This window comes from Pholcus phalangioides, unplaced genomic scaffold (assembly GCF_987345545.1).
Source record: "Pholcus phalangioides strain wild (caught in Gottingen) unplaced genomic scaffold, Ppha-v1.0 ptg000004l_1, whole genome shotgun sequence".
NCBI classification, from domain to species: domain Eukaryota; kingdom Metazoa; phylum Arthropoda; class Arachnida; order Araneae; family Pholcidae; genus Pholcus; species Pholcus phalangioides.
Genome location: NW_028301597.1, coordinates 25,338,858 through 25,365,780, shown reverse-complemented (window position 1 = coordinate 25,365,780; position 26,923 = coordinate 25,338,858). Strand labels below are relative to the sequence as shown.

The window sequence follows — 26,923 nt, the reverse complement described above, 5'->3', positions numbered from 1 at the left end:
TCTTTATAATTATGAATAATTTTTCTAATTGGAAGCATGCCTCTAGGATCGACAGCTCACCAGTAAAATGCGGCAAGGGGGGAATTATGGAATCACCCTGTACATGCGAAACCTATACCATATAGGAAAAAATTAATTTTTATATATACAAATACAAATATATACAAATATACAAATACAAATATATACAAATACAAATATACACAAATACAAATATATACAAATACAAATATATATACAAATATATATACAAATATATATACAAATATACATATACAAATATACATATACAAATACAAATATATGCAAATATACAAATACAAATACAAATATATGCAAATATACAAATACACACTTTATACTATTAGTTGGTTCATCGGAGAAATATAATGGAATAAATTCACGAAAAAAAAAATCAATAATTTTCCATTATTTTATCTGTAAATAAATAAATATCAGGAATAATCTACCGCACGAAAGACAACATTTTATGCATGAAATGAATTTATCATCAAAATTTTCGGGAAATACTTACAATCGAAATGACAAAGCTTTTTCACGTATACAAAATTAATCTCAATCTCAGTTCATATTGAATCTCTTCGACTAAAACAAATCGTCTCAATGTTCGAAAACTGGAAACGTAAGACGCTGTAAAAGAATCTGTGGGAATCAAGTTTTCTTCTTCTTAGAATTAGTGGTTTGCTTTTTGAAGAAACCCATAATCTTCTGGACTTTGCTCTTCTTTTTCGATCTCGATTCCGATTCTGAAACAAAAATTAGATTAGGATTTATTATGTGTTGGGAAAACAAACTTGATTGATATCGTATGTGTATGTATAGGACATGGTTCCATGACAAAATGTTTTCTTCACACGCAGAGATCAAACACCACTACTACTAGGAAACAAGGTTAATTCAGTTGTTTTTAACCTAGGGCCATATGGCGATCTGGGACATTTTGGGGGGAGGGGGGCACGGGTAAAACACAAGCAGAAGAAGAGCCATTAGTGGTGATTAAGCGGCCATAGAGAGCTACGAAGAAAAATTCCGATGTGAAGAAATAAACTGGAAATGTAAGAATTTATAAGATTTTACGTGAAATACGGTGGGAAAAAGTGTAAGAGTAAGCATGCAAATATGCAAGCTTTTACTTTGAGTTAAGTATAGTGCCCCCCAGAACATAGATTCAATGAGAAAATGAAATTGAGACGGCTCTATTTGGGCATAGGACCCCCCACCAAAAAGGGGAAGCTCACTCGAGTATAGCTTAAGGGGTTCTAGAGGTCCATCTTATTTACAAAATGTTTTTCTCCCTATTGATTTGCCCGAATAAATACATTTAATACATGAAAATGACCTCACTTCTGGATAAAGAAGTAGGCCATGGATAAGACCGGGAGGGGCACGGGAAGAAAATATAGTTCAAAAGAGGCCATGGGTGAATAAAGGTTGAGAAACACTGGGATAGCCACAACAGGTGGCCATATTCCGTATCGACATGACTTTCGTGCTTTCAGCAAGTATAATCTGGCGTTCATTCACTCAATCAGTCCATATATATTCAGTGGTTCTCAACTTTTTGAAAGGAAACCAACGCCCGGAGATTGATTTTTTTTTCTTTTTTTTTCATAAGTGAAAGGCCTAGTAATAGCTAGTAATAGCTACCAGGTCTTCGACTAATGGAAAATAAATGATGGGAAATGAAACGACGAATCACTCACGGCCCGATGATTAGGACACGCTAACATAGTTCGTTCGGAGTCAGTATAAATAACCGCTCTTTTTGATGTAAATCCTTTTGATATACCTGCGTTCAAAAAGCTCTTTTATTTATACTTATTATATATTACTTATGCTTATTATATACTTATTACTTTATACTCTTTTATTTAAACTTATTGTGGAAGAATGAATACAGATGGAACCTGTTTCTTTGATGTTTCCTTCGAAATAGCTACCCAGGGCAATTATGCATTTTTGCCAATGTTCGTGCAAATATGGGAATGCGGAGTGCAAGCTTTTTTTTTTGTCACTCCAGTGCCTTCGACGCTGTTCTCTGCACTTCTTCGGAACCTGAGAATCGTTGCCACTCAAGCCAATTCTTTATCCGAGGAAAAATAAAAAGTCTAATAGGGCGAGATCAAGGGTATAAGCCAGTTGTGGAAGTATCGGAACGTGATGTTTCAACAGGTGATATGACACTAGGAAGGACCCTTGAACCACCGCATTATCGTGATGGAGCCCCCCACGCTTTGGCGTTCGAAAGATCTGGTCGCACGTGTCTCATCGAATCACGCCGATGTTTAAGGAACTCACGGGTCCCTCCTGGTGTCAGATTACTTGTCAAAGCATCACATTCCGATACTTCCACAGCCAGCTTATTCCCTTAATCTCGCCCAATATGGCTTTTTCCCGTTTTCTTGGATGAAGAATTTTCTCAAGGGGGCAATGATTCTCAGGTTCCAAAGAAGTACAACGAGCAGTGATGAAGGTACTGGAGGATCTGACAAAAAAAAAGGCTTGCAATCTGAATCTACATCTTTTTGTGAACAATGGCAAAAAGGCGTAATAAATGCACAGAGTAGTTTACTTCGAAGGACATATAAAAAAACAGGTTCCATTTGTATTCATTCTTTCGTAATAAAATAAGTTTCGGAACTTTTGAACGCAGCATTGTATATATCTCGTGTGTATTATTTATTGCACTGTAAGGCCAACATTGCACTGCAAAAGAATACTCTTTTATGAAACTTCAAAAATGCAACCAATAAGCGCATCGGTTACATTAACTCGAATGTAACAAACAGGCTTATTGGTTGTTTTTTCTTTTTAAGTTTTGTTAAATTACTTTTTATAAAAAGTTTATAGTTCAATTCCCCCCCCCCCCGGCCTGAAAATAAATGCATTTCACTCGGGCCTCGAACAAAAACACGCCTTTTCTAAACTACATTGAATATCTTCCGTGCTCACGTTTTTTCGACACCATTGTATTAAAATCTTCTCATTTAACGGAAATGGGAAAAATAAATGTAAGCTTATAAAATGACTTTTTGTAAGTGAAGTTTTTACAGATGAAATTTCATATGAAAAAAAAGGAAAAACAGTTTAAAAAAGAAAAAGGGTTGTATGAGGTTAAATATAATAATTTTTTTTTTTCGAAAGCTTGATCATATAGGAGGAGGAGGAGGAGGACAATGAATCGTAAGCGCTCATGCTTACCATTAGTTGGATTAACCAAAAAGTTAGTCGCATCGTCGCAAGTGTCCGCCGGTTCGATCGCCTTGACCGCGATCTTCTCCTCAGGATGGAAGAAATGACCGCATGCCTTCGGGTCGTCGCTTTCATCGTCTGAGTTCATCGACGTCTCGACTGACCACTCGACCAGATCTTTCCTCCTAGAACTGTCCGTCCCGTAAGCGAATTCGAATCCTACATGGTAAACAGATCATCATTTGTTGTATTTAAACGTGGTATGCGTGTAATAAATATTTTTGGATCGAATTTTTGTTTTCTTCGCTTCAAAACGAATTTAATTATGGGCGAATCCTCAGGCTGTCTCGAATTGTTGCACAGCAGATATCTCTGCATCCGTTGCCTTCAAACAAAAAGCTTTCGAATAACGTGCCGGTTACTCAGAATGTCTTGAATTTTCCAAGAGGTCATAAAACAATAAAAAAATGAAAGTTTTGTGTAGACCCTGTATGCAAAAACTTCTAGCCAGTGAAATGTAAATGCGGCTCTGAGAACAAAATTTGAGATTTACAAAAAAAAATTCATATTTTTAAATGCATTGTTAATGGAGATGTTTGACTCAAGTTTTCAGCATTTATGACCAATGATTGTGGATGTGGTTCACAAATTGCGGAGCGTAAATTAATGTCAAAGGTGTGAAAATTCTGTAGTTTTCAAAATACGTAATTGTTATTTATTGTGAATAAACAAAAAAATGGTTGAGTTCATTCTATTTGTGTCCACTCCCTAAATATGACAACTTTTGAGCCAATGAAACTTACCAATACGACGATAAGATGTTAAAACATAGTGAATTTTCACTGCATTTAAAAATATGGAATATTTTGCAAATGACTTTTCGGGATGGGATCTACATTTCAATAATAATTGGAAGTTTTTCAGCTAACAAGGGACCGGTATAAAAAATAGTGTCTTCATTTTTACGTGCAAAACCCCTCAACAAAATTTTGATGTATAACTAACTGCATTTTGAACTGATTTTTATATTTTAAGTAACGTTATTTTTGAAAACTTTTTGTAATTGAAAGTGTGTTTCTAAAGTCAACGGGTTCAGAGATATCTGTTGTGCAAAGGACTTGGGACAGTCTGCATTAGCATCTACGCAAAAGAAATACATTTATGGGAATATCGGGCAAATTTATATCACCAAACAAGATGGTGGAAAGCTACAATAGAATGTGAAACTGAACCGCAAAACTCACGAAAATTTTGATATTTGAATATTTAAATTCAGAGCAAAGCAAGAACAATGATTACAATTCATGAACGAAATTTGAAACATCGACATAAGAATATGTTTTGGGCGTGTGATCATTATTTTTTGGCTCTTTCCCTTGAAAAGAAATTGTCTGTATCGTCAACTCTGCAGCATAGTTCCCCTTTGACCCATAGGTTAAACCTATGGGTCAAGTTTGAAGAGGATATAGTTTTCTGTGACTACTGTACAAGCCTCAGAATGAAGTGTAGGGAATCTTGATGATTCTTCCGAGTATTTCGCAATGAATATCAACTTATCACCATTTATCAATGAATTTAAATATTTGTTAGTAAACATCTATCCCGGTTCAGGCATGGATGTTTACTAACACTAACAAATTCCCTGGACGGATCATGCTGATTTCTTGGGAATACGTGAGGATCACGTTATTATTATTATATTTTCTTCTCCAAAGGCGATGGCACTTTCCAGAATGACGATTGATGATGATTTGTCTCAAGCTTTTAAGGAGTAGTTGAAAGAGATGTGTCTTGGACACTTGGATTGTTTCCTACAATAATACCCTCTTAAATCCAAGTAAAAGTTTTTAGACCTCAAAATCGCAAAAGCTCTTACGGTTTTGATCCAGAGCTTTATAAACAGCATCATGGGTGCCCCCTACAAGCCTAATTATTGGAGCCCAGAAATTCAGGCAGAAAGCCATGCTTTTTTCTCATATTGCTCTTTTTTTTTTTTAAATTTTCCCTGCCGTAAATGTCAATTCCAACATTGTTTTGTGTTTATTCGTGAATTTTAGTGGCCACATAGAGCTTAGATATTTTTGGCAATAAGAACTTCTAAGTATTCCTCTTTTTAAAATCCTGAACTCTTTCTCAAAATTCTTATGAAACAGAACTCCCCATCCCCCCGGCCCTTTCAAACAAAAATAGGCATAAGTGTCCGAGAGATAGGAAAATTGGTGTTGGGCATAGAAATGACAATATCATGTGAGAGGTGCCTAAACTTTCTGGGCTCTATCAATTATAATGCCAAATTATCTGACAGGCACGTCCGTCTCAATAGCGCCATGAGCCTCAGACAATGGGAACTAGAGTCATTCGACTCTTCTCGGATCTCCCGAGGACTTTTTTGTGCAACATCGATGCGAATTTGTCTAAAAATAAGCGTTGAGTTATTACATAACCTCATAAAACTAATGTTACGACGAATGCTTGTCAAATTGTTTGTTAAAGTTGTCCAAAAAAGTGTTAGAATTTGTTTTTCTGCTTCCCCGGCCTAGAGAAGTGTGTATTCGAAGTAATTTTTTTTCCTCTCTTAAATGTCCCGCTCGTGACTGCGGCTGATAATATAATCGCAGAAATATATAGATCCATGAACAACTATAAACTCACTCTTCACGTTACCACTCGCAGACTCCTCCGATTTGTTGCTGTTGGCATTGGACGCCGGCTCGTTTTCACCGAAGGAGTAGCCCATCTCACCGCCAGGTTTCAATGGATTCGTCAATGTGCCCGTTACGGAACGTATCTGTGGGTCTTGTTTACAAGAAAAGCGTCGCGCTCCCGGACATCCCTCTTCATGTTCTAGATCTTTGGACCGCTCGTCCCGTCCGGCAGAGGAACATCCACCGCCACTATTGCAACTTGTCCGGGATCCGTCGATGTCCTCGTACGAAGGGGGCTTGAAGAAGACACGGCGTTGGCCACACTCGGGAAAGCAGTTGCGTCGGGAGAACGTCACCGATTTCTTCTTCGGGGAATCCACACAGGAATAATCATCGATGGGGACCCTCTGTGTTAACATTTCCCGTGGCATGAAGTCGATCGATTTCAGGAGCTCTTTCTCGTCAATCGTACGGTCCTCGTCGGAGAATAGGTGACGGGCTAAAAAAAAAGAGAGAGAACAGCAACCTAATTCATTAAATGTCCGTTCAATCACAGAACAATGCTATGAGGAAACATCGCATTAAAATGCGCTCCTTTGTGCATGCATTATCAATACATTTGTCAAGGTTATCCAACGGGAAAAAATTGAGTTGTCCGACTACGGTTTTCCAGACTTTTTGATCCATTGCCCCCCCCCCCACTTTTTCAGTAACCTTTTTTTTCTCGCCCCCCCCCTAACTTAAGTCAACCCATGGGATGTCGTCGTGACATCCCATGCCACTTACGTACGTGATCTATGAATGTGCGATGGATCATTTAAGACTCAAGCAGTGATCTAGAATTGTGCCGAAGGTTTACTTATGAACATACTATATAACCCCTTTGAGTTTTAGCTTATCCCCTGCATCATTGCTAGCTGAACATACTGTGAAAATAACAAAACATTTGATTTACAAAAGTTTTAGCAATCGCTTTTCGAATATTACATGAATTTTGCTTAAAATTTGGCATAAAAATGACTTTTTTCCGTAGAAAATGACGTTAGTATTCCAAAATTTATATTATTATTTTCGCCATTTTGAGACATGTTCTATCAAAAAATGTCATTAAAGTTCACTGCAGTACCATTTTATAGAAAACTGCCAAGTAACGTAATCGAATGCCAAAAATCACTAACTATCCTCTTTAAAATGCCATACCTTTTTCAATGAGGTAGCTTTGCTTCAGATTTTCAGCAAGTGCGGAGTAATGGCGGGGGGGGTTGATTGTTCTATCGAGAAACCAACATTACAAAATATCTGAGCTTGTTGATGCTAAAATGAGTGGCCTTTAAGGAGGCTACATATCTCGTCAATGACACTTAAAAGGTCAAAAGTTATTGTATTTTGGAAATGTATTTAAAAAAATATATTAATTGTTAAATTCTAAGTACTAACCAGTGCTCATCAATGCATCGTAGAAAGGCATCCGTATATCTTGGGAATTGACAGTCGCAGATGCCATAGAGTTGTTCTCTGTCGTGTCCGGATAAGAAGACGGAGACCTCTGGCGCGATTGGATCCTTGATGAGGGAGCCGTGCCGTATTCGGGCAAATCCACTCGATCGTCGTCGACTAAATCAGGCTGATACTTCCTGGAAGTGTATGAAAAAAATGATAATAATTTTCATCAATATAAATTTCCATCTAATTTAAATAAATAAATTCCAATAAGCAACATGACAAGACACCCCCCCCCCCCCAGATTTACTCTGCCTCATATCGTTTTCAATATACCAAAGCGTAAAATAGCGGAGAGCGTAGCCACTATGTATACAACTACTACTAGAAGTGTAGTAGTTTTATACATAGGGGGCTTCTCCGCCACACACTTTACGCTACTACTACTACTTTACTAAGTGGGAGGGGGGCTTCCACTCCCCCTTCCCCCCCCCCATTTTACCCTTAATTCAACGGCTCCATTCATTACACTTCTGCCAAGACCCATAGACTCTGGTTGGGGGGAGGACTGAAAGGAGGTCCAGGCCCTTGTCTGATATTATTATATTTTTTTTGCACTGTAAATTTACTACAGAGGGGCTTGGGGATCTACCGAAAGCCTCAGTTTAAGGTTCAAGAATCGCCCATCCAACTCAAATTATTCGAATGCGTGAGAAAAATGGGTCAAAATGAAACAAAACTCATGCTTAACGAAAAACTGAGAGATTTCAAAAAATTCCAGCCCACCTCAGAGATTATCTGGAACCTTCCTTGAAGTATTGAGACTCTACTGTAGTAGATACAAACCATAGCAAAACTTAGTAATGAAGACATTAGTTATGACTAAACCTCGACACTACAAAGCTGTGAATATCGTGAATATAAAGACACATTTTTTCAAGTATTTTCTATTTCTTGTGGCGTTTTTCTGCGAAATTCTCTTGACAAAAGCGCAATATAAATTGATGAAATGTTTTAAAATTCAAACTGCCCTCGCGGGGAATTGAACCAACGTTCTTTCACTTCCCGGGTGAACGCACTAGGCCAGAAAGGCAACGAATATCTCCATCTTTCCTTGGAGCTCCTCGGTACCAGTTTTCACTACAACAGATCTAGATGTGCCAATCACGTATCAAAATTCAGTTTAACGCTTCAAAATTTCGTTGAGGCGTGAAAATACTCTTTCGAATTTCAGGTAATTTTCTTAGTAGAGTCGTTTCTCACTGATACAAAAAATACCCCTCAAAATTTTGGACAAGAGTGACATTGCCCGTCATGATTAAATTTCGGATAACACTGCCATGGTCTAGTGTTTCTTTGAAAGTATAAATTTCACTCGCAGGTGGCACTATAAAACGAAAAATTCGACATAATACAAATAAAATGAAATACAAATAGTGAATGAAGGTGGCCGGAACTATCACATTGCAATAAAAGCTAAAAGTGCCGTTTTTAGCTCCGGCTACATCTAAAAGGATAGAAGGGCGTTCATGTTGAAATACGGTACGCAAATTGGCTTATTCATTAGGCACTGTTTGTGTTACCTTTTATGTGTTATGTCTGAGTTTTTCGTTTTACAGCACCACTCGTGAGTGAAATTTGAACCTCTTTTTGATTTATCAAAAAAAACCCTCTATGTCATGATAAGCATTTTAGTACAAACCTCACTTTTTTTTATGTCAATATATTGATTTGTTGGTAATTTCTAAAATGTGCACACGACTTCTCGTTCAACCCCTGTATATTTCCACCGAAAACAACATAAACTAGATTCAAGTAAGTCATTTCAGTGAAAGACTCAGTGAGAAAAACAAGAGGAATATTCATCGTCTTCCGGTGCATATTCGGAATCAAATAATTCGGTAAAAAGAAACTTTTAGCGAGGAGTTTCAGAAATATATCGATATATACCGAAGCGAGACCATTACTTGATTTTTTTTTACATTTTAATATGAAGTTCGCCCCTGTAAAACCTTCGCAGATGATTCTCTGCAACTATACCCTTATGAGTAAGAAGCCACTTTCCAGGGACAACAGTTTGCATTTTCGCAAGAGGTTTTTAGCAAGTGTGTCTTCACTCAGTAACTGAAATCGTTGCTTTGTTAAAAACGGCATTAAAACGATTTCAATAGTTTCGAAGAAAAAAAATGCAACTATGGATATACACTTGACAGCCATTTCATTAACATCGCTACTACACCAACTGGAAAGACAGAATAACGTGGTCGGCACGACTTATTTCACTGCACAGGCTTATTGAAATTGCTTGCACAGCAGATATCTCTGCAACTACGAACTTATTAATGTATACCAATATTCCTTCACTTTTTATGAATTTTTCCAACTATTTATATAGAAAACGCCCCGTACTTACGGATTTTTTGAATATTCGGGAAGATTCGGTGCCAATCGCCAATATTCTCCAACCGCACGACTTTGGTGGTTATCGCATTCGTCGTTGTCGTCATCGTCGTCGTTATTGTCTTCGAATTGTATGTTCGCGTCCCTTCCTCCGATCGGTAGGACCCTGGTCGAGTTGCCCTGTTCGCCGGAGCTGTTCGCCACCCTGTGCACGGATATCGAAACGTTGACGGGTCCGTTACTCGAGATGACCAAGTTCTTATCCTCGTCGAAGTAGAAAATTGGCCTTCTCGAATCCGTCGGTGACGCGGGCGAGGGATTCCCTCTGTTCCTGCAGCTCCCTAAGAAATCGATCGAATGTCAAATACACGTGTCATGTCCCGTATTTAGAGATATAAATATTAACATCGAGACATCTAGTGAATAGAACAGGGGTTCTTAACCTATGGGTTGCAGGGTCTTCCAAGACGGGTCGTTCAGATCAACCAACACCCAGGAGCTCTTCTGCTCCGTCACGACCGAAATTTGATGCGCAAGATCTCCGAGAGCAATCGTATGAATCCATTTACATCCAGGCGATTCGGGATCCATGGGTCACTAAACGAATTTGATCCGCAGGGGCTTCCGAGATAGTTGGTACACATCCACTACAAATCCACTTAAAGTCAGGGATTCTGGAGCTATGGATCCAGACTCAAAATTCATTCTCTTCGGAAATGGATCATACAAATCCATTTTGAGCCAGGGCCTCTTGAGCTTTAGGTCATGACCTAAAATTTATTCGCAGCGTCTTCCGAGAAGGGTCGTACGAACCCATTACAATACAACCAGAGACTCTTCAGCTACTACTAAACCACACATGCACCTCGCGTTTACATTCACCTATGGAACCTCGTGCGAATTGGTACATGTTGGAAGGTGCATGCACGTGTTGCGTACCTAACATGAAGTTTGTTTCTATTTAATGCTTCTTATAATGTTGCCGTCTGTTGTAAATTTTTGAAACTGCGGGTGTAGTGGAATGATTGAACATATTTGTGACTTCGTAGGCTGTCGCTTTTTGTGGCGGGACTTTGTATTGGGGAAAGCGGCTCGCATTCGCGTTTTGAAGTTGAGAACTACATAAAAGGGAATCGGGGACATCACCTACTACTACTAAACCAGACATACACCTCGTCCATATTCCTCTGCGGAACCTCTAACGAATTGGTACATGTTGGAATATGTGTGTATGTATAGTGAACCTTCCGTGAAGTTTGTTTTCGTGTAATGCTTGTTATGTGCGGTGCTGCCATCTGCAATAAATTTTTTTAAACTACACTGCTGGCCACCGTAAATGCAACACCCTGAAGGAAGCATGGAAATAATATGAATTTTACAATATGCATTAGCGGAGGTGAGATATGCAAATGATTAGAATTTCAGCGCAGACGCACATCACACGCGCCTGTGGCGCCACTTCAAAGCGCTATTTAAGGCTTGGAGATTTCGACGATTTGAAGTACGGCAATTGTGTTTTTCTTGTGGTTTTTTCAAAAAAACGATCAATTATGCCTCGTAGAAAACAGCGATCATCTTTTGATCAAGTATCCGAGTTCGACAGAGGAAGGATAGTGGCCTACCGAGATTGTGGATTATCTTTCAGGGAAATCGGTAGTCGTGTTGGACGAAACCAAACAACTGTAATGCGGATATGTGATCGTTGGATGCAGGAGGGTACGATGGACCGACGTGTTCGATCGCGTCCACCTCAGTGCACCACTTCACGTGATGACAGGCGTATTGTGCGTATGGCAGTGACGGATCGCTCAGCCACATCACGAACCATAGCACAGCACATTCAGTCTGTACCGCATCATCCAGTGTCTGCGCGTACCATTCGACGCCGTTTACAGCAGAGTGGTCTGTTCGCAAGACGTCCATTGCTTCGTCTACCCTTGACGCAGAACCACAGACGTCTCCGCCGCCAATGGTGCGATGAAAGAAGAATGTGGACGGCACAATGGAATGAAATTGTCTTTACTGACGAGTCACGCTTCTGTCTGCAACACCACGATTGTCGGATTCGAGTCTGGAGACACCGTGGAGAGAGGATGCTGAACAGCTGCGTTATGCACCGCCACACTGGTCCTGCACCGGGTATTATGGTATGGGGCGGTATTGGATATCACTCTCGCACTCCTCTAGTACGCATTTCCAGTACTTTAAAAAGCCAGCGCTACATCTCCGAGGTGTTGGAGCCAGTTGTCCTTCCTTACCTTCAGGACTTGCCCACAGCCATATTTCAACAGGATAATGCGCGACCACACGTGGCACGCATTGTCCAAAGGTTCTTCGTCAATCGCCAGATTGAATTGCTTCCCTGGCCAGCTCGCTCTCCGGATCTTTCGCCGATAGAAAACATGTGGTCCATGGTTGCTCAACGATTGACCCAGATTACATCCTCAGCTGCCACACCAGATTAACTTTGGCAACGCGTGGAAGCTGCTTGGTCTGCTGTACCCCAAGAACACATCCAAAGTCTTTTTGAATCAATGCCGAGGCGTGTGGCAGCGGTGATCTCCAACAATGGCGGCTACTCTGGCTACTGATTTTGGCAGGAACCACACTTCACAGAAGTCTATAAATTTAATCATTTGATGCTTGGTCAACATGTTATCTACAAAATAAATATTGTTGCGATATCTTGTCTTTCTTGGTGTTGCAATTCGGGTGGCCAGCAGTGTATGAGTTTTTCCTCAACTCACACTGCGTGAAGTGTAATGAATGAATAATTATACCGTTGAGTGTAGGCCTGTTGTTCTCTGCGGCAAGACATTTTAACGGGGAGACCAGCTCGCATTTGAACCTCGAAGTTGGGAAAAGGGGAGGACATCAGCTATGGATCACGACCCAAAATTGATTCACAGGGTCTTGATTGATCACAAGCGCGAAAACTCACTAAGAGCAAGGGATTCGGGATCTATGGGTCACGACCGAAACTCGATTCACAGGACGTTTTCCAAGAAGTGTCACAAATCCATTTACAGCCAGGGATTCTCGAGCTATTGGCCACGACCTAAACTTGATTCACATGGACTTTTGAGATGTGTGTGGGTCGTACAAGTCCACATACGGTTCTGTTACAAGTGCATACCAGCGATGCACTTATTGCGTCACTGGTATCAATGATTTCCTGAAACAAACGGTCCCATAAGTTGCGAAGATGATCTTTTTGTGGATTTGGGGTCGCGGCTGAAGAAAAAAAGGGTTAAGAACCCCGTAGAATATAGAATGAATTATGTACCTGATCTAGCATTGCGAATGTCGGCTATCACACTGGAAGGTCTCGCCGTTTTATCCCTCGTCGTTTCGGTCAGGCTGACGCTTGGAAGATTTGACTTGGCCCAAGATGCGCTGACCTGCTCTTCGTCCGCGGCACCGTCCACTACTTTAGGAGCCTTTTTGTCGCTGAGTATCAAAAACGGCTTCCCTTCGTTATCGCGGTCGTAGTCATCGTCATCATTCTGATGCAAGTCGGACGCGAGAGGAGGCGACGCCGAATCTTTCTCATCCGTCCGATTCCTCCCGTACCTGGCACGTATGTGCTCCAACGACCTGCTGGCTTTGCTGTGATCGGACACTTGGGTATTCTTCCTTATGACGCTAGTGTCGGATGAGTTTTTCTGCTGTACCCGATCCTGGAATTGATTATAGCATTCACTAACCTCAGAGTAAATCACAAGTTAAGCATCCTTATATTCATTGTGATAAGTATAAGAGTCGCGTTTTTCCAGTGTATAACTTTGGCGACTTACGGAAAATTCACTGATAACAATTTACCGCAAAGAAAATTCACCAACAACAGTTCGACATAAGTGAGTGAGCTAGTAATTGAGCAATAAAGGGAGCGAGCAATGATCGAGTGAGTGTGTCAGTGAGTGATAAAATGGTTAGTAAGTAACAGCGGGGGGTTAATGAGTGACAGAGTGAATGAGTGAGCAAACTAATGGGTGAGTGATAGAATGAGCGATCTAGTGAGCTACTCAGTGTGTGTGAGAGATTGTGACAAAGCGAATGACCTAGTGAGGGAGTGAATAGGGAGTGACAAAATGAGTGACCTAGTGATTGAGTGAGTCAGCAACCTAGCAATTGAGAGAGTGACAGAGTGAGCGTGACTGAAGGAGAGATAAGTGATTGTGTGACCTAATGAGGGAGTGAGCGAGCGACTTAGTGTGCAACACCACCTATAGAACAACACCCTATCTCTAGGAGGTGGCTGGCTCTAGTTACAGGCCGGTTTTACTCAGTCCCTGATTTGCACATTCACTCAATTAATTGCTCATTCACTCACTCACTTGGACCCTCACCCACTTCCTTGGTCACTCACTCACTTGGTCCCTCGCCCACTTCCTTGGTCACTCACTCACTCCCTTTACCAATCACTCCCTCCCTTTCCAACTCACTTGTCATTCATTTACTCGTTCATTTGACCATCCATTTACTCGCAAATTTGCTCATTCACTGTCATTCTCATTTGCATACTTACTCACTCACTCATGTCGATCTGTTGTCAGTGAATTGTTGGTCGATAAATTTTCCGACCGTGAATTCTTGCGGACGCTATTTTTGACTTTGTTCTGGTGTTACAAAACTACTCGGAATTCTGCATTGAAAGAGGCGTGAAGTCTAATTTATTATTGAAAAGTGAGTCTGGGTAAAAGAGACATGGTATAAATGTCGATAAGCTCCGGGTAGATATCGAAGAGTTCATATTGAAATCCCATAGGTACGCGCATTATAACCAGAGAGCCAATCCAAAAGATTAAGGCACTTACCATCTTTGCGTCTTCCATCTTTGAACAAAAGACTGGTTTTGCCACTCTAAGTGACATGCAATCGTTGCAAAAAACTGAAGGATGGAGAGCAGCGATTGTCTATAACGATGATACTGACGTCATGACGTCACACTTCCGCAAAAAGACGGTGGATGAGTCGGCCATGGTTTCAAGAATTTCTCAGAAAAATTTGAATAGACTACCATTATATGTACAGGCACTTTGTACATATTCTTCTACGGAATTTTTAACGAACTGGTACATGCCGGAATGTGCATTCTCAGTGCATGTATGGCTCTACCTTATTTATGTTGTTATAATTGTGCTTGTTTCTGCTGGTGCTGCCATCTGACTTCCATATTTCGAAGTAAATATGATAACTTCTTGAATTACCATGTTATATGAAAGTACTGTGTCATAGGTCTGCCTGCTCTCAGCGGGGACAGACATTTTTAAATGAGGGACTACTGGATTGCACATTCACGACTGGAAGTTAGAAAACCGCAGAAAAACCAACTTTAGCCAACCACCACTGTGCCGTCAACGAGGTTCGAAACTGGATCCTCACAATGAGAGTCCACCATGATGCCTACACTGCAGCACAATATCGCTAGAAGAGACAAGGATATAAGCCTGCGTCATGTCACGTCACGTGAGATCATTTTTTTATTGAGAAAAGAAAAACAGTTGAGAATAGTTTAGCAATCTGAGAGAACCTTGATAGCAACTTCGCATCAAACTTTTTTCCTTTGGTACTTATTTGGCATCCTAAATTGGCTTGTGGTGCCAAAGCAGTTTGAAACTACTACCACTTTTCCGCAAAGCAACTTCGGTAATATCGCCAAACAGCAATTTACTACCGATCGGGTTTTGGGTCGGAAATCTTTCTCTCTGAAGAAAGTCACGTTTTACTTCTGTCCTCGTCTTGGACTGAGGGGACATCTGGCGAGAGCATATTATGGCACTATCTATCGGTGTTCGCCTGCCTCAGATTCGATAGCGAAAGAACTTATCATCTATGTTCTACCCTCTTCCCCGAGATCAAACCCATGAACCTGACAGTAACCTTCATGGTGGTAGACGAGCATCTTAACACTGCCCTACTCGCGCACCTGGAGGTTTGAAACTGGCAACGACATGGCGACAAAAACCGATTTGACAGCGTATGCAAATAACACCCAAATTATTCTTCGCCGTTTCTCTCCATAACGAAGTGAACCCTCTTCCGAAGTCTAATGTGGTCATTGGAAAACATGATACATGCGATTAGCTATTGTGAGACCAAGTAAAAAAGGCCATGACGTACCGAATGCGCGAGCATCATAAACATTATCTCGGCACTCTTGCTCTGAGTTCTTCCAGTCTCGATGTTGACCTCCTCTTCTTCCTCTTCCTCTTCCTCCTCTTCTTCGTCTTCGGTGACGTCATCTATCTTCATGTCCGTGTCGCACTTCTCTTCATCTTCGTTATCGCTCGACGAACTTAACGACAGGCGGGTCACTGAAGATGATCAAAAAAAACAAAAAACGGGGTTAAAAAGATCGAACCCCGACTTAACGAATCAGATAAAACCGATATTTTATCCGTTATACCCGGACGTACAAGGAATTACAAAATGCGGCGGAATATAGATGACATTTGAAAAAATAGTACATGTATTAGATGTAAAAAAATGGTACGTCTGCACTATACGTTATTTGAAAAATAACACAAACCAAAGTGATAGAAATATCTGATATTTGCATTAACCCTTTAAGCGTCATCCTTAAAAGCCCCTTATTTTAGAATTGCCATGCTGAGATATTTCGCTCAAAGTTGCTTTCCCAATGGAGTATTTTTCCCTACATCTCAGTATTTCTCAAAGTGTGCGTCGCGGCTCCTATAGGTGTGGCCAACCTTTGTCACGGACGTCACGGTGAGCTGTAGACATCGATTTGTGCTCCTATTTATGCTTGAAGTAGCTCTTTTATGTCGGAAAATGTCTACCAGACTATTCTAGACAGCCGCAGGGGAACAATGGATTGGGCAAGGAAGCCGTAGGTGACAAAAGTTTGAGAACCCACTTTTGATTTCCTTGTTTACACCTGCTGAGAATCGGAAGAAATCCAAGAACACCTTATTAGAAGCACTGTGGCTACGATCTGTTTCTTAATCGATGCAATCGCCGCACCGTGCAAATTGCATTAATACATTTTCATCACTTATACTGTATTATGGTGATTATGACTATAAATCAAAAAATATTTCTCATGTTTTATGTATTTTTCCGTGGACCACATTTCAATTTTACTGCGATTTCCAATAATTCTCCATTAATTCATAATTTTTAGAAAATAATTAGTGATTTTGCCGACTTATGACAACGTTTTTGCTGAAAATTGTTCCCATCTTCGGTATTTCCACCGTATTTAGGCTCCCGATTTTCCGTATTTTATTTATTTATTTATGAAATGTGATCACCCAAGTCATGATGAATGTTTTCCCATGAAAATAAATTCCTGTTTACAGCGATTTGCAGCAGTTCTTTACATCCGTGATCTCCAGCAAATTCGTCGTAAATTGTATTTTTTGGCTACAATTATATATCCCGTATTTAGGATCACGATATCCCGTCATTTTCTCGTTGATATATGGTCACCGAATGTATAATTTTCTATTTTGTGGGTGACAGAAAATTGCGAAGCCTTGCTCCTATTTTAATCTAGTTTTACTGACCACTCATACCTGAAATTTACCGCCCCGTTCAGCCCTAGTAAATAAACCTCTGTGTCTCAGTCACTCTTGTCGACACTCACACTTATGCTTGCACATTTGGTGCTTTTTTCTTATTACTTCATTTTCGTGGTCACTTTTGTTGATCCATCATCTTTTGATCGTTCACTGACCTAGTCTCTCGCTCCCAAGGTCTCTCTTTTGGTTACTTCTATGCTTGAACACTCTCTGTGAAATTCTTGTGTGTCTCTCTTATGCTTGCAAACATTGTGCACTTTTGATCACTCTTTTGGTCGTTCACTAACTTGGTCCTAGGACACTCTATTGGTCATTCAATAACCTGACCAAAGTGGGCATCCGTGGGAACGATGGAGTGGTTCGGAGGGTATTGAATTAGTATAGGATCCTATGGGTGAACTTGATTTGAGGAGTGATGAAAAATAAAATTTTTTGAGGAGAGGGGTGATGGAATGTTCCAGGGGATGATAGAAGCTACGGGTATAACATAGGATCCTATGGGTTAGATTGCGTTTGGGGTGACGATGGAAAAAAATTTCTGAAGAAAACGATGGGACAAAAAGGTTAGGCAACTATAACCTAGATGCTCTCTAGGTCACTCTTTTTATCATCCTCATGCTTGTACACTGCTTTTGTTGCGACCACTTAAAAACACGCGTTGTAGGTTACTCGTATTATTGCTCACGCTTTCTAGATCACTCTTTTGCTCACTCACATGCTTGAACACTAGTTTGGTCATAAACTCTCTGGGAAACTTTTTGGCCGCTCACTGTCCTGGTCGCTTGTTCTCTAGGTCACTTAGAAGCTTGCAAAAACTCTATACTCTCTAAGTCCCTCTTTTTGTCATTCAGTAACGTGTTCTTTGCTCTCTAGGTCAATCTATTGGTCGCTCAATGACTTGAACGCACTCTGGGTCACTTTTTTTTTGTCGATCACGTGCCTGCACATCGTTTTGGTCATTCACATGCTCGCACACGAGCTAGGTCACCCTTTTTATCAAATGACACATGCTTGCACAATGTTTTGGTTGCTCCACATGCTTACACATGCTGTAGGTCTCTCTTACGACCTCTCACTCTCTCTAGGTCACTCTTTCGGCCACTCACATGCTTGAACATTATTTTGGTCGCAAACTCTCTACGTAACTCTTTTGGCCGCGCATTCTCCATAGTCATAGTCATTTATGGCTCACTGACTCGGTCTCTTGGTAATTTTCTCGGTCACTTACATGCTTGCAAATCGTCTGGGTGCTCACTCCCTCACCTAGTTCCTCGTTCTTTATCAGATGCGGATTTATGTTTTTACCGCCCACGAGCCAAACAAATTTTGCCGCCTTTCTATTATACTAATTTCCTTAACCACTCGTAACTCAAAGTTTGCCGTTCCACCAAACCTGCCGCCCTGTACTGTAAATATGTATCTGTCTATATCTATCTCTTTTTCGCCATGAGATAAGAATTAATCGTGGGGAAAATGAGTGTCAAAAAATATTTCATAAGAATGGTTTCTAACAACTGGCTGATATGAGGATGAGATGAATCCAGGAAATAAAATTCAACTAACGAAATCGAACCCACATCCTCCCACTTGCGGAGTGAGCACGCTAGATCCTCTACGCTAAAAAAGGCAGCGAATCTCTTCCCTTAGAGCTCGCATGGAGGAATCGCGAGGAATCGTGCGTGGGTAGTCAGACGTAACTCAGCCAACAACTAGTAATTACTGACAGTACCCACCAGATGGCGACTTATCTATGTAAAGAGATTCGTTGTCTTTGTAGCGTAGTGGTTTAGCGTGCTCTCCCGGCATGTGAGAGTATGTGGGCAGAGGCAGATTTAAGGTTCTGCAGCTTATGGGAAACGCAAATTTTGCTGCCTTTCTCCTATTCTAGTCCAATTTTCTTGATTGCTCATTCTTCAAATTAACCACCCTGTGCATTTATCCCCGGTCCCTGAAAATACTCCTCTGTATCAAAGCTACCCTTTTGGTCACTACCACGCTTGAATCAAGTTTTTTGGTCACTCCTATGCTTATCACTTTTCAAGTCATTTCACTTTTCAGTCAGTTCACATTTTTGATCTCTCAGTGATCTGGTCCTTCTATCTTTAGATCACTCTTTTGATCACTGACATACTTGAATACGCTTTAGGTCATTCTTTCTGTCATTCATTGGCTTAAGCTTGGTCCCTCCCCCCCACTCTCGAGGTCAATTTTTAGGTTACGCACCCGCTTCTACACTGTTTTGGTCGCTCACATGTGTGCACACATTGTTGGTCACTCTTTTGATCACTCACTGGCCCTTGGTCCTTGCTCTTTAGTCAGAAGCAGATACATGGTTTTGCTGCCTGTTACCATAAAAAATTTTGTTTCCCTCACCCCCCCCCCATTCTTGTTTACTTGAGAACTCATTCCTCTAATACTCCACCCACATGCTAAGGCCCCCCCCCCCCACACACACGTAAATACGCTCCTGAAAGTGAGTTCGATTCCCCGACGCAGCTGTCTTATTCCCCCCAAATTCCTTTTCACATTAGTCAGTTGTTAAAATCTGTACATGAACAGCGGAGAGTGCCATCACACACACACACACAACTCCACTCACACACACACGTTTATAAAATTTGCAACATTTATTACCTGCTTCGGCGAGACACGCAGTTGCATTGCACCTTCCGGCCTTGGAACCGCTGCCGTTGGACGGGAATTTCTCCGAAGGTTGGAAGTACCGATTGCTGCTCATCTTGGTGTCGTCGCTCTCGTCGTCGCAATCCGTAGCCGACGGCGTGTTGTCGCGATGGTGATTACGATGGTGATTGTGGTGACGAGACCTCCAAGAATAGTTATTACCGTTTTCCATCAAGAAATTCGGACACGGAAGATCGAATTCTGCAAAAAAAAAAAAATATCGCCAAAACAAAGATGGACGTTAATCCAAGGCCGTGACCACGATTTTGGTGAAAGTGGTCGTCACAAACGTAATTTCGCCACCCCCCCCCCCCCATGAACTCTAAAATTTGATATTTTGTTCGTTTCAAAATTTTCCACCCCTTAAAATTTACCGTCAGGGGAGGTTGTCCCCTCCCCCTTATCCTCCCTCAGTTCCGGCCCAGCGTCAATCCCTTAACACAATGGTTCTCAAATTGTGTGTCGTGGCTCCTAGGAGCGTCGTGGGAAGCTAGCATTATTGATTTATGCCTGCTCGGTCTATGGAGTACTTCTTCATTAGAATGGAGGCATATTCTAGAGAGCCATGGAAACATGCATGTTGACTAGGCAAGGGAGCCGTGGGGAAATAAAAGTTTGACAAACATTGCATATTAACACTTAGTAAATACTCCTTTATGGGAGTATAATAGTAAATACTGTCCGTTATGGGAAGTTCCAGATTATAATGAATATGACTGAAAATATTCATTTCCTGTATATTTGCCATGTCCAATTTTCTATTCTCCCTTGAAACATGATTAAAATCACTACCGTTAGATCACTACCTAGATTCGTTGTATCACCGTATTTTTCGCCAGAGTTGCTTATGTTACTGCCAAAGCCCGCAATCCGCCAAATAGCGAAGGTGCCAGTTTCGTTGTTAATTGACCCAGCCAGTGTTGGAATTTTGGGTTTGGCCCACCTGTTCGCGAAGTGGCTGAAGATCCCTGGCCAAAGTCCGAAAAGAAAAAGCCTGATTCGTGGGTTTATCGCCATTTGGCGTATTTTTTGTGATAATTATGTCCACATTTTGCCGCTGTGGTGGTCGAGTGGTTATAGTGCCGGACTCGTGATGCGAGGATCCGGGTTCGAACCCCACAGTGGTGGTCGGCTGAAGTTGGTTTTCTGTGGTTCCCAACTTCGAGTCGCAAATGCGAGCCGATCTCCCCGTTAAAAAGTCTCGCCACAGAGAGCAACAGTCCTACAACGGCGAATCATTCAACCATAACACTTCACTCATAGTTTGTAAAACTGGGGACAGATGACAGCACTACACATAACAAGCATTACACAGAAACACACTTTACGTCAGGTTGCACTACACGTACACGCACATTCCCGCATGTACCGATTCGTTGGGGGGTTCCGCGGGGGGGGGGGTTGCATGTGTGGTGTAGCAGTAGTAGGTAGGGGATCCATGATGTTCTTAAGTCAGCCACCTCGTTGGGCAATTTGCCTGTTGTGGCGTTGTATTTGTATTTGTATTGTATTTGTATTTGCTATGGCAACCAATCATATCGCTATCACAATGAGCGGTAATCTTTTTTTTTTCCTCCAAAATTTGACAAAAAAATATATATTATTTAGCTATTATTATTAACTATATTAATTATTTCAATATTTTTTTTGTCTCAAATTTCTTTTCCTTTCTTTTTCTCTCACATATAGCTCACCCAATACAATTACTATCTATGTAGCCATGTAAATCACACGTTGGCGATGAAAAAACATGGCTTCGAGGCCTACCGGACCGTGTTACATCAGCATATCGAAAATTGGCCAAGGATCTCCAGACACTTCGCGAATCAGACGATTCATTTCTGTAGATCGGACTTTGGCTAAAACTCTCGGGCAACTCGCGACGTGGCCACACTTCGGTCTTTGGCAGCAACATTTATAACCAATATTTGGTTTAGCAAGAATTAGCGGTGACTCATATTTTATCATCCTAATTTGCATACTTTTCTTGATCGATTATAGCCAACCTAATAATCACAGTAAAATAACTTCTTGCGCATATTTGATTGAATCTAATAATATTTTTCGTCAAAGCATCAAACTCTGTTATAACGACAAAATTTCGCCGTATCCTCAATGTCATTTATAGCCGAGTTTGACTGCAATTATATCTAGATCCTCGATAGCAGAGACGCTTAAAGGCTTGATTCATTTCCTAACCTGAAATTTATTACGCTAACATGGGTGGGGGGTTTGTTTACCATATGAGATTCACAATGAATGCGTTTCATAATGAGATTTAGATCTCATTAAACGTACTGATATACTTATAAAATATTCATTAATACGTGAGATTAGGGTTGAACATACCTTGCATGAAAAGAAAAGATACAGAAGCTCAGACTTCGTCTACGTCAATAGGATTGCCGACTTCGAATTGGGGAAATAGAAGAACCTCTCTCTTTCCTTGGGTCGCGCGAAATCATTCATAGCATTGAGATTTCTTCACGGGTCTTGTTAACGGCTTGACCAGCCACTGTTTATAATTATTTTTGAGGGTCATTAAAAAATATACAAGATATACAGTTGACTGGATGTTGTGAAGATATTTATTATTTTAGATGTTAATTTTTTTTTTTTTTTTTTTTTTTTAAAGGAAGGAAAAAACTCATCTCTGCCTCTACCGGGAGTCGAACCCGGGTCCCTCGATTGCCGGACGAGTGCTCTGACCACTAAGCTACAGAGGAGATAGAGATTTTCCTTCGCTAGAGCGTATATATGGCGAACGGAACCGTGCAATGGACGGTGAAACCGATCAGCTAATAGCTCATGGACGACGAGCCACCGGATGGCTATATATATGACATGAATGTCGCTCTCCACTTGTTAATACAAGATATACAGTTGACTGGATGTTGTGAAGATATTTATAATATCTAAATTATAATTTACTAATATCTTCACAACATCCAGTCTTCCATATATCTTATATTAACAAGTGAAGAGCGACATTCATGTCATATATATAGCCATCCGGTGGCTCGTCGTCCATGAGCTATTAGCTGATCGGTTTCACCGTCCATTGCACGGTTCCGTTCGCCATATATATGCCATATGTTTCCACGCTTTGACCAATCACCGTCGAAATTCCCAGAGCACAAGAATCCAAGTTGCAAGCAGGGCAGCCAAAGCTGCATTAAGAGTACTTAATGCAGCTTTGCGCCATGCTAGACTGCGGAGACCTTCTATCTCTAGGAGGTGCTGCTCGAACCCGGGTCCCCGCCGCGATGCAAGTCCGTTACTACTGTGTGTAGTGTTGCAATCTGTCGTAAATTTTTTTAACTATGAACGAAGTGTAATGATTGAATAATTGTATCGTTGTAGAGGCCTGTGTGTTGCTCTCTGTGGCGAGACTTTTTAACGGGGAGATCGACCCGCATTCGCGCCTGGAAGTTGGTAACCACAGGAAACCAACTTCGGTGGCCAGTCCGTCACTAAGGCCACTCTATGATTACTTGGGAAATTAAGACATGATTAAATTACCACTAGGCCCAGTGAGCATGGGTAAATAATTCCTAGGGTAAGGGCTTTTTTTTTTTGGTAAATGATCACCAAGTATGTCAACTGGGAAGGGGGGGGGGGTGATAAAACCACAATGGAATCGTGATTCCAAAATTTGGAGAAAAACTGACTCACAATCTCGTGTAAAAAAAATCCGTATTTTCCCGATTTTCTCTGGCTTGGACATTATAATCATCAAGAGCCATTCATTCAACTGGAAGACTCATGGGTTCTGGAGCATCAGAATGTCAAAGCACAGTCCATATTTGTGCCAACCCTCAAACTTCCGTTTATTTTATTTTTCTATTCCCAAGTTCAAATAGAAAATAAATAAATAAATAAAATGCCGGAAGAGAGTTTTTTGACAGCACACGCCATCTGCTGTAGTCAGAACTTCTTATTTTCCCTCTTTGTATAACGCAATTCTTTTCTTATTATATTTCGAGGAGGGGATTTCGCGAGTTGGAAAACGTTTCCGCTTGTTCGGAGACGTAACGCAGCGGCCATGACACCCATTCATGCACACCTAAAGGATTGTCGATTTGAATTTGACGCGTTGTGATTCACGAATATGATGGTATTTCAAAGGGTCGAATCTCTCTCTAATCTCTTAAACGAATTAAATTCCATTTCCTTATAGCAGCGTTCCTCGATTTACGGGGGGGGGGGGCACAAGCAGACTTGATAATTTAATTGTAATCGATAAAAATTATCAAATTGTTATTAAAAATATCCTAAAAGTTTAAAATATAAGAATTAGAACTTCATGCTAAAATCTAGAGAAAAATGCGCAAAATTGTATGCTGTTGCCTTTGGCATTGAGCTCTCGTCCTCTTCGTCTTGGTTTTCTCTACTTACGTAGAGATATTGATCAGTCAATGGCAAGATGGTAGTTTAAAAATAGCCATTGGTGACTTTTATATGTTATATAAAACCCTCTTCTTCAGGCATGAATAAGGTTGAACATTTGGTAGTTATATTAAACAAAAATAAGCCACGGTGCAAGGTTGCAAAATAGTTATATGAATTTGCAGAGCATTTATGTTATGAAGGATTTAATAACTGGCTGTTGCGAAGATATATTTTGGAAAGAGAGAAAATTCAACTGCCCCTGCGGGGAATCGAACCCACGTCCTTTCACTTTCCTTGGAGCTCGTGTACACTGAAAGGGACCGTACATGGGCCGTTGAATTTTCTCTCTTTCCAAAATATATCTTCGCAACAGCCAGTTGTTAAATCTTTGTATGGTAGAGGAGAGTGACGTTATCCTCGCATTTATGTTATGTTATATGTTATGTCATGTCATCAATACTTTACACTAATCAGTTCAGTGAATAAATGTATTTAAATAAATATTCTCACTACTGCAATATTAAATAATACAAATACAAACACAACAGGCAAAATTCCCAAGGAAATGACTGAAAAAAGATACCCATAAAAAAATATGGATGTCAAGTATTACCAAAATACAGCAACAGAATGTAAAAGCATATTCCACGGAAGAAAAAATCAATAATTAATACTATATAATACACTACCCATAACAAAGATTATTTTTGTCTTATCAAACGTATGGACAGCTTCTCGGTTTATCCCACTGTGTTTATCGTACCTCTTTTTAAACGTATCAATTGTGTTAGAATTCAAGACCAACAAATCATTTAGAGAGAAACTCCATGAGACACCACCACAAGCTGGAATTGTGCCTTACTAAACAATACTGGTGGCACCTTCTTGAAGCAGTTGATCGACGGTGTATTAATAACTCATAATTAATAACTCATCCTATCTATCCCGTGGAAAATTTTAAACTCTTCGATCATAGCCTCCCCCCCCCCTCCCCGACACCTGTGTTCCTCCAGTGTAAACATATTAAAGAGATCAAGTCTTTCCTTACAGATCAATCCTTGTGTGCTAACAAGTGCATGCGTAGCTCTTCTCTGCAGCCATTCAGCCACGTCTATGTCCCTCTGTAGGTATGGACTACAAAACCTTACGACGAGTCCAGTCCAGGACGAACTAAGCCTCGGAAAACGGAAGAAAGACTTTAGGAGAACGCGCAGAAATATTTTTAAAAATGAAACCGAGCATTCCATTCGATTTTTTTACCACCGCTGAACAATGTTCAAAAAACCTAAGCCGCTCGTCAATGAGAATTTCCAAATCGGTGACCCTGTTGCTAACCCTAGTTGCACCCGGGATAGCGTAACCATTCAATTCATAAAGAAAACGTGGGTGTTTCGAACTAAAATCAGAGACCATGCACTTATCAACACTAAAGGTCATACTGCAATCATATTGAAGTTTGTTTGAAGCATCTCCCTATTGCTTGGATTCTCGACTGCCCCCGTTAGCTTCACGTCATCTGTAAACTTGTTAACAATCCCATCGATACCCTGATTGACTTTATCGATAAAAGTGAAAAATGTATGGGGCCAAGAACACATTCGTGAGGGACTCCACTTGTGACATCTGTCCAATCACAGAATTCCCCGTTCATCATAACCCGTTGTGGCCTATCTCTTAACCACGGCTGTATCCAATTTAAAAAGTTGCCCCCGATCCCTTTCTCATATAAATGCTTCAAGAGTTTAACATGTTGAACCCGATCGAATGCTTTCTGGAAATCCAAATAAACTACATCAACGTTTTAGCCATTTCTCGAGGTTTTGGCCACGTGATCACAGAAGCAAAGTTTACACGTGACTTCCCCTTCCTGAATCCATGCCGGTCTTCTGACAGCACGTTATTCCCGCCTATCCACTTCACAAATTCCTTTTTTGATAATAATTTCCAAAATTTTCGAGACGGAGCTCGTGAAACTCACTGGACGATTAATCCTTCCAATCCCCGGGGACAATACCCTCTGCGACACTACTTTTGAAAATCTGTGCAACTGGCTCGAACAGTTTATTAGCACATTCCCTAAGGACCCTAGGAAAAATATCATCTGGTTCCGGTGCTCTACTTGCAAATACATTTTTAGAAGTTTTAGGACTTCCACATCTTCCACTTGAATATCGTTGAGGTTGAGGTCTTTATCACCCCATTATACACCCGTACTTTGGATATCATCTTCCCTATTTAAAACAGACGTGAAAAGGCCATCGAAAGCACCACACATGCCTACATTGCTCTCTACCTTAGATTCTTCTATCGAGAGGGGAGGGCCAAGTGTCTCCTTACATCCATTGTTGATATACTTGAAAAATGATTTTGGGTCAGCACCAATGTTATCTCCAACTTTGATTGAATTTCCTATTTTTACTTTCCCTAATCACCTTCTTCAATGCTTTTTTATTTTTACGATAAATGATGACAGGTCATCTGTTCCACTTTTATACTTCCTAAATGCTTTTTTTCTTTGCCATATAAAGATCACACTCTTTTTCCGTGAACCAGAAGGGGGTGCGACAAAGAAACACACTTTTTAAGAACAAAAGGTGAATTTTG

General features: G+C 40.7%; 1 protein-coding gene across 1 annotated transcript; it reads right to left on the bottom strand.

Annotated features, from left to right (window-relative positions):
* Positions 1-426: 426 nt before the first annotated feature.
* LOC149086980 (uncharacterized) lies at positions 427-26,594 on the bottom strand. The gene is made up of 9 exons (XM_089231890.1): positions 26,534-26,594; positions 19,880-20,128; positions 15,822-16,015; positions 12,985-13,378; positions 9,712-10,039; positions 7,296-7,492; positions 5,866-6,357; positions 3,223-3,432; positions 427-767 (listed from the first exon to the last, which is right to left on the bottom strand). Exons 1-9 carry the CDS (start codon positions 26,592-26,594, stop codon positions 673-675), a joined length of 2,220 nt encoding a protein of 739 aa, XP_089088016.1. The 3' UTR covers positions 427-672.
* Positions 26,595-26,923: the final 329 nt, after the last annotated feature.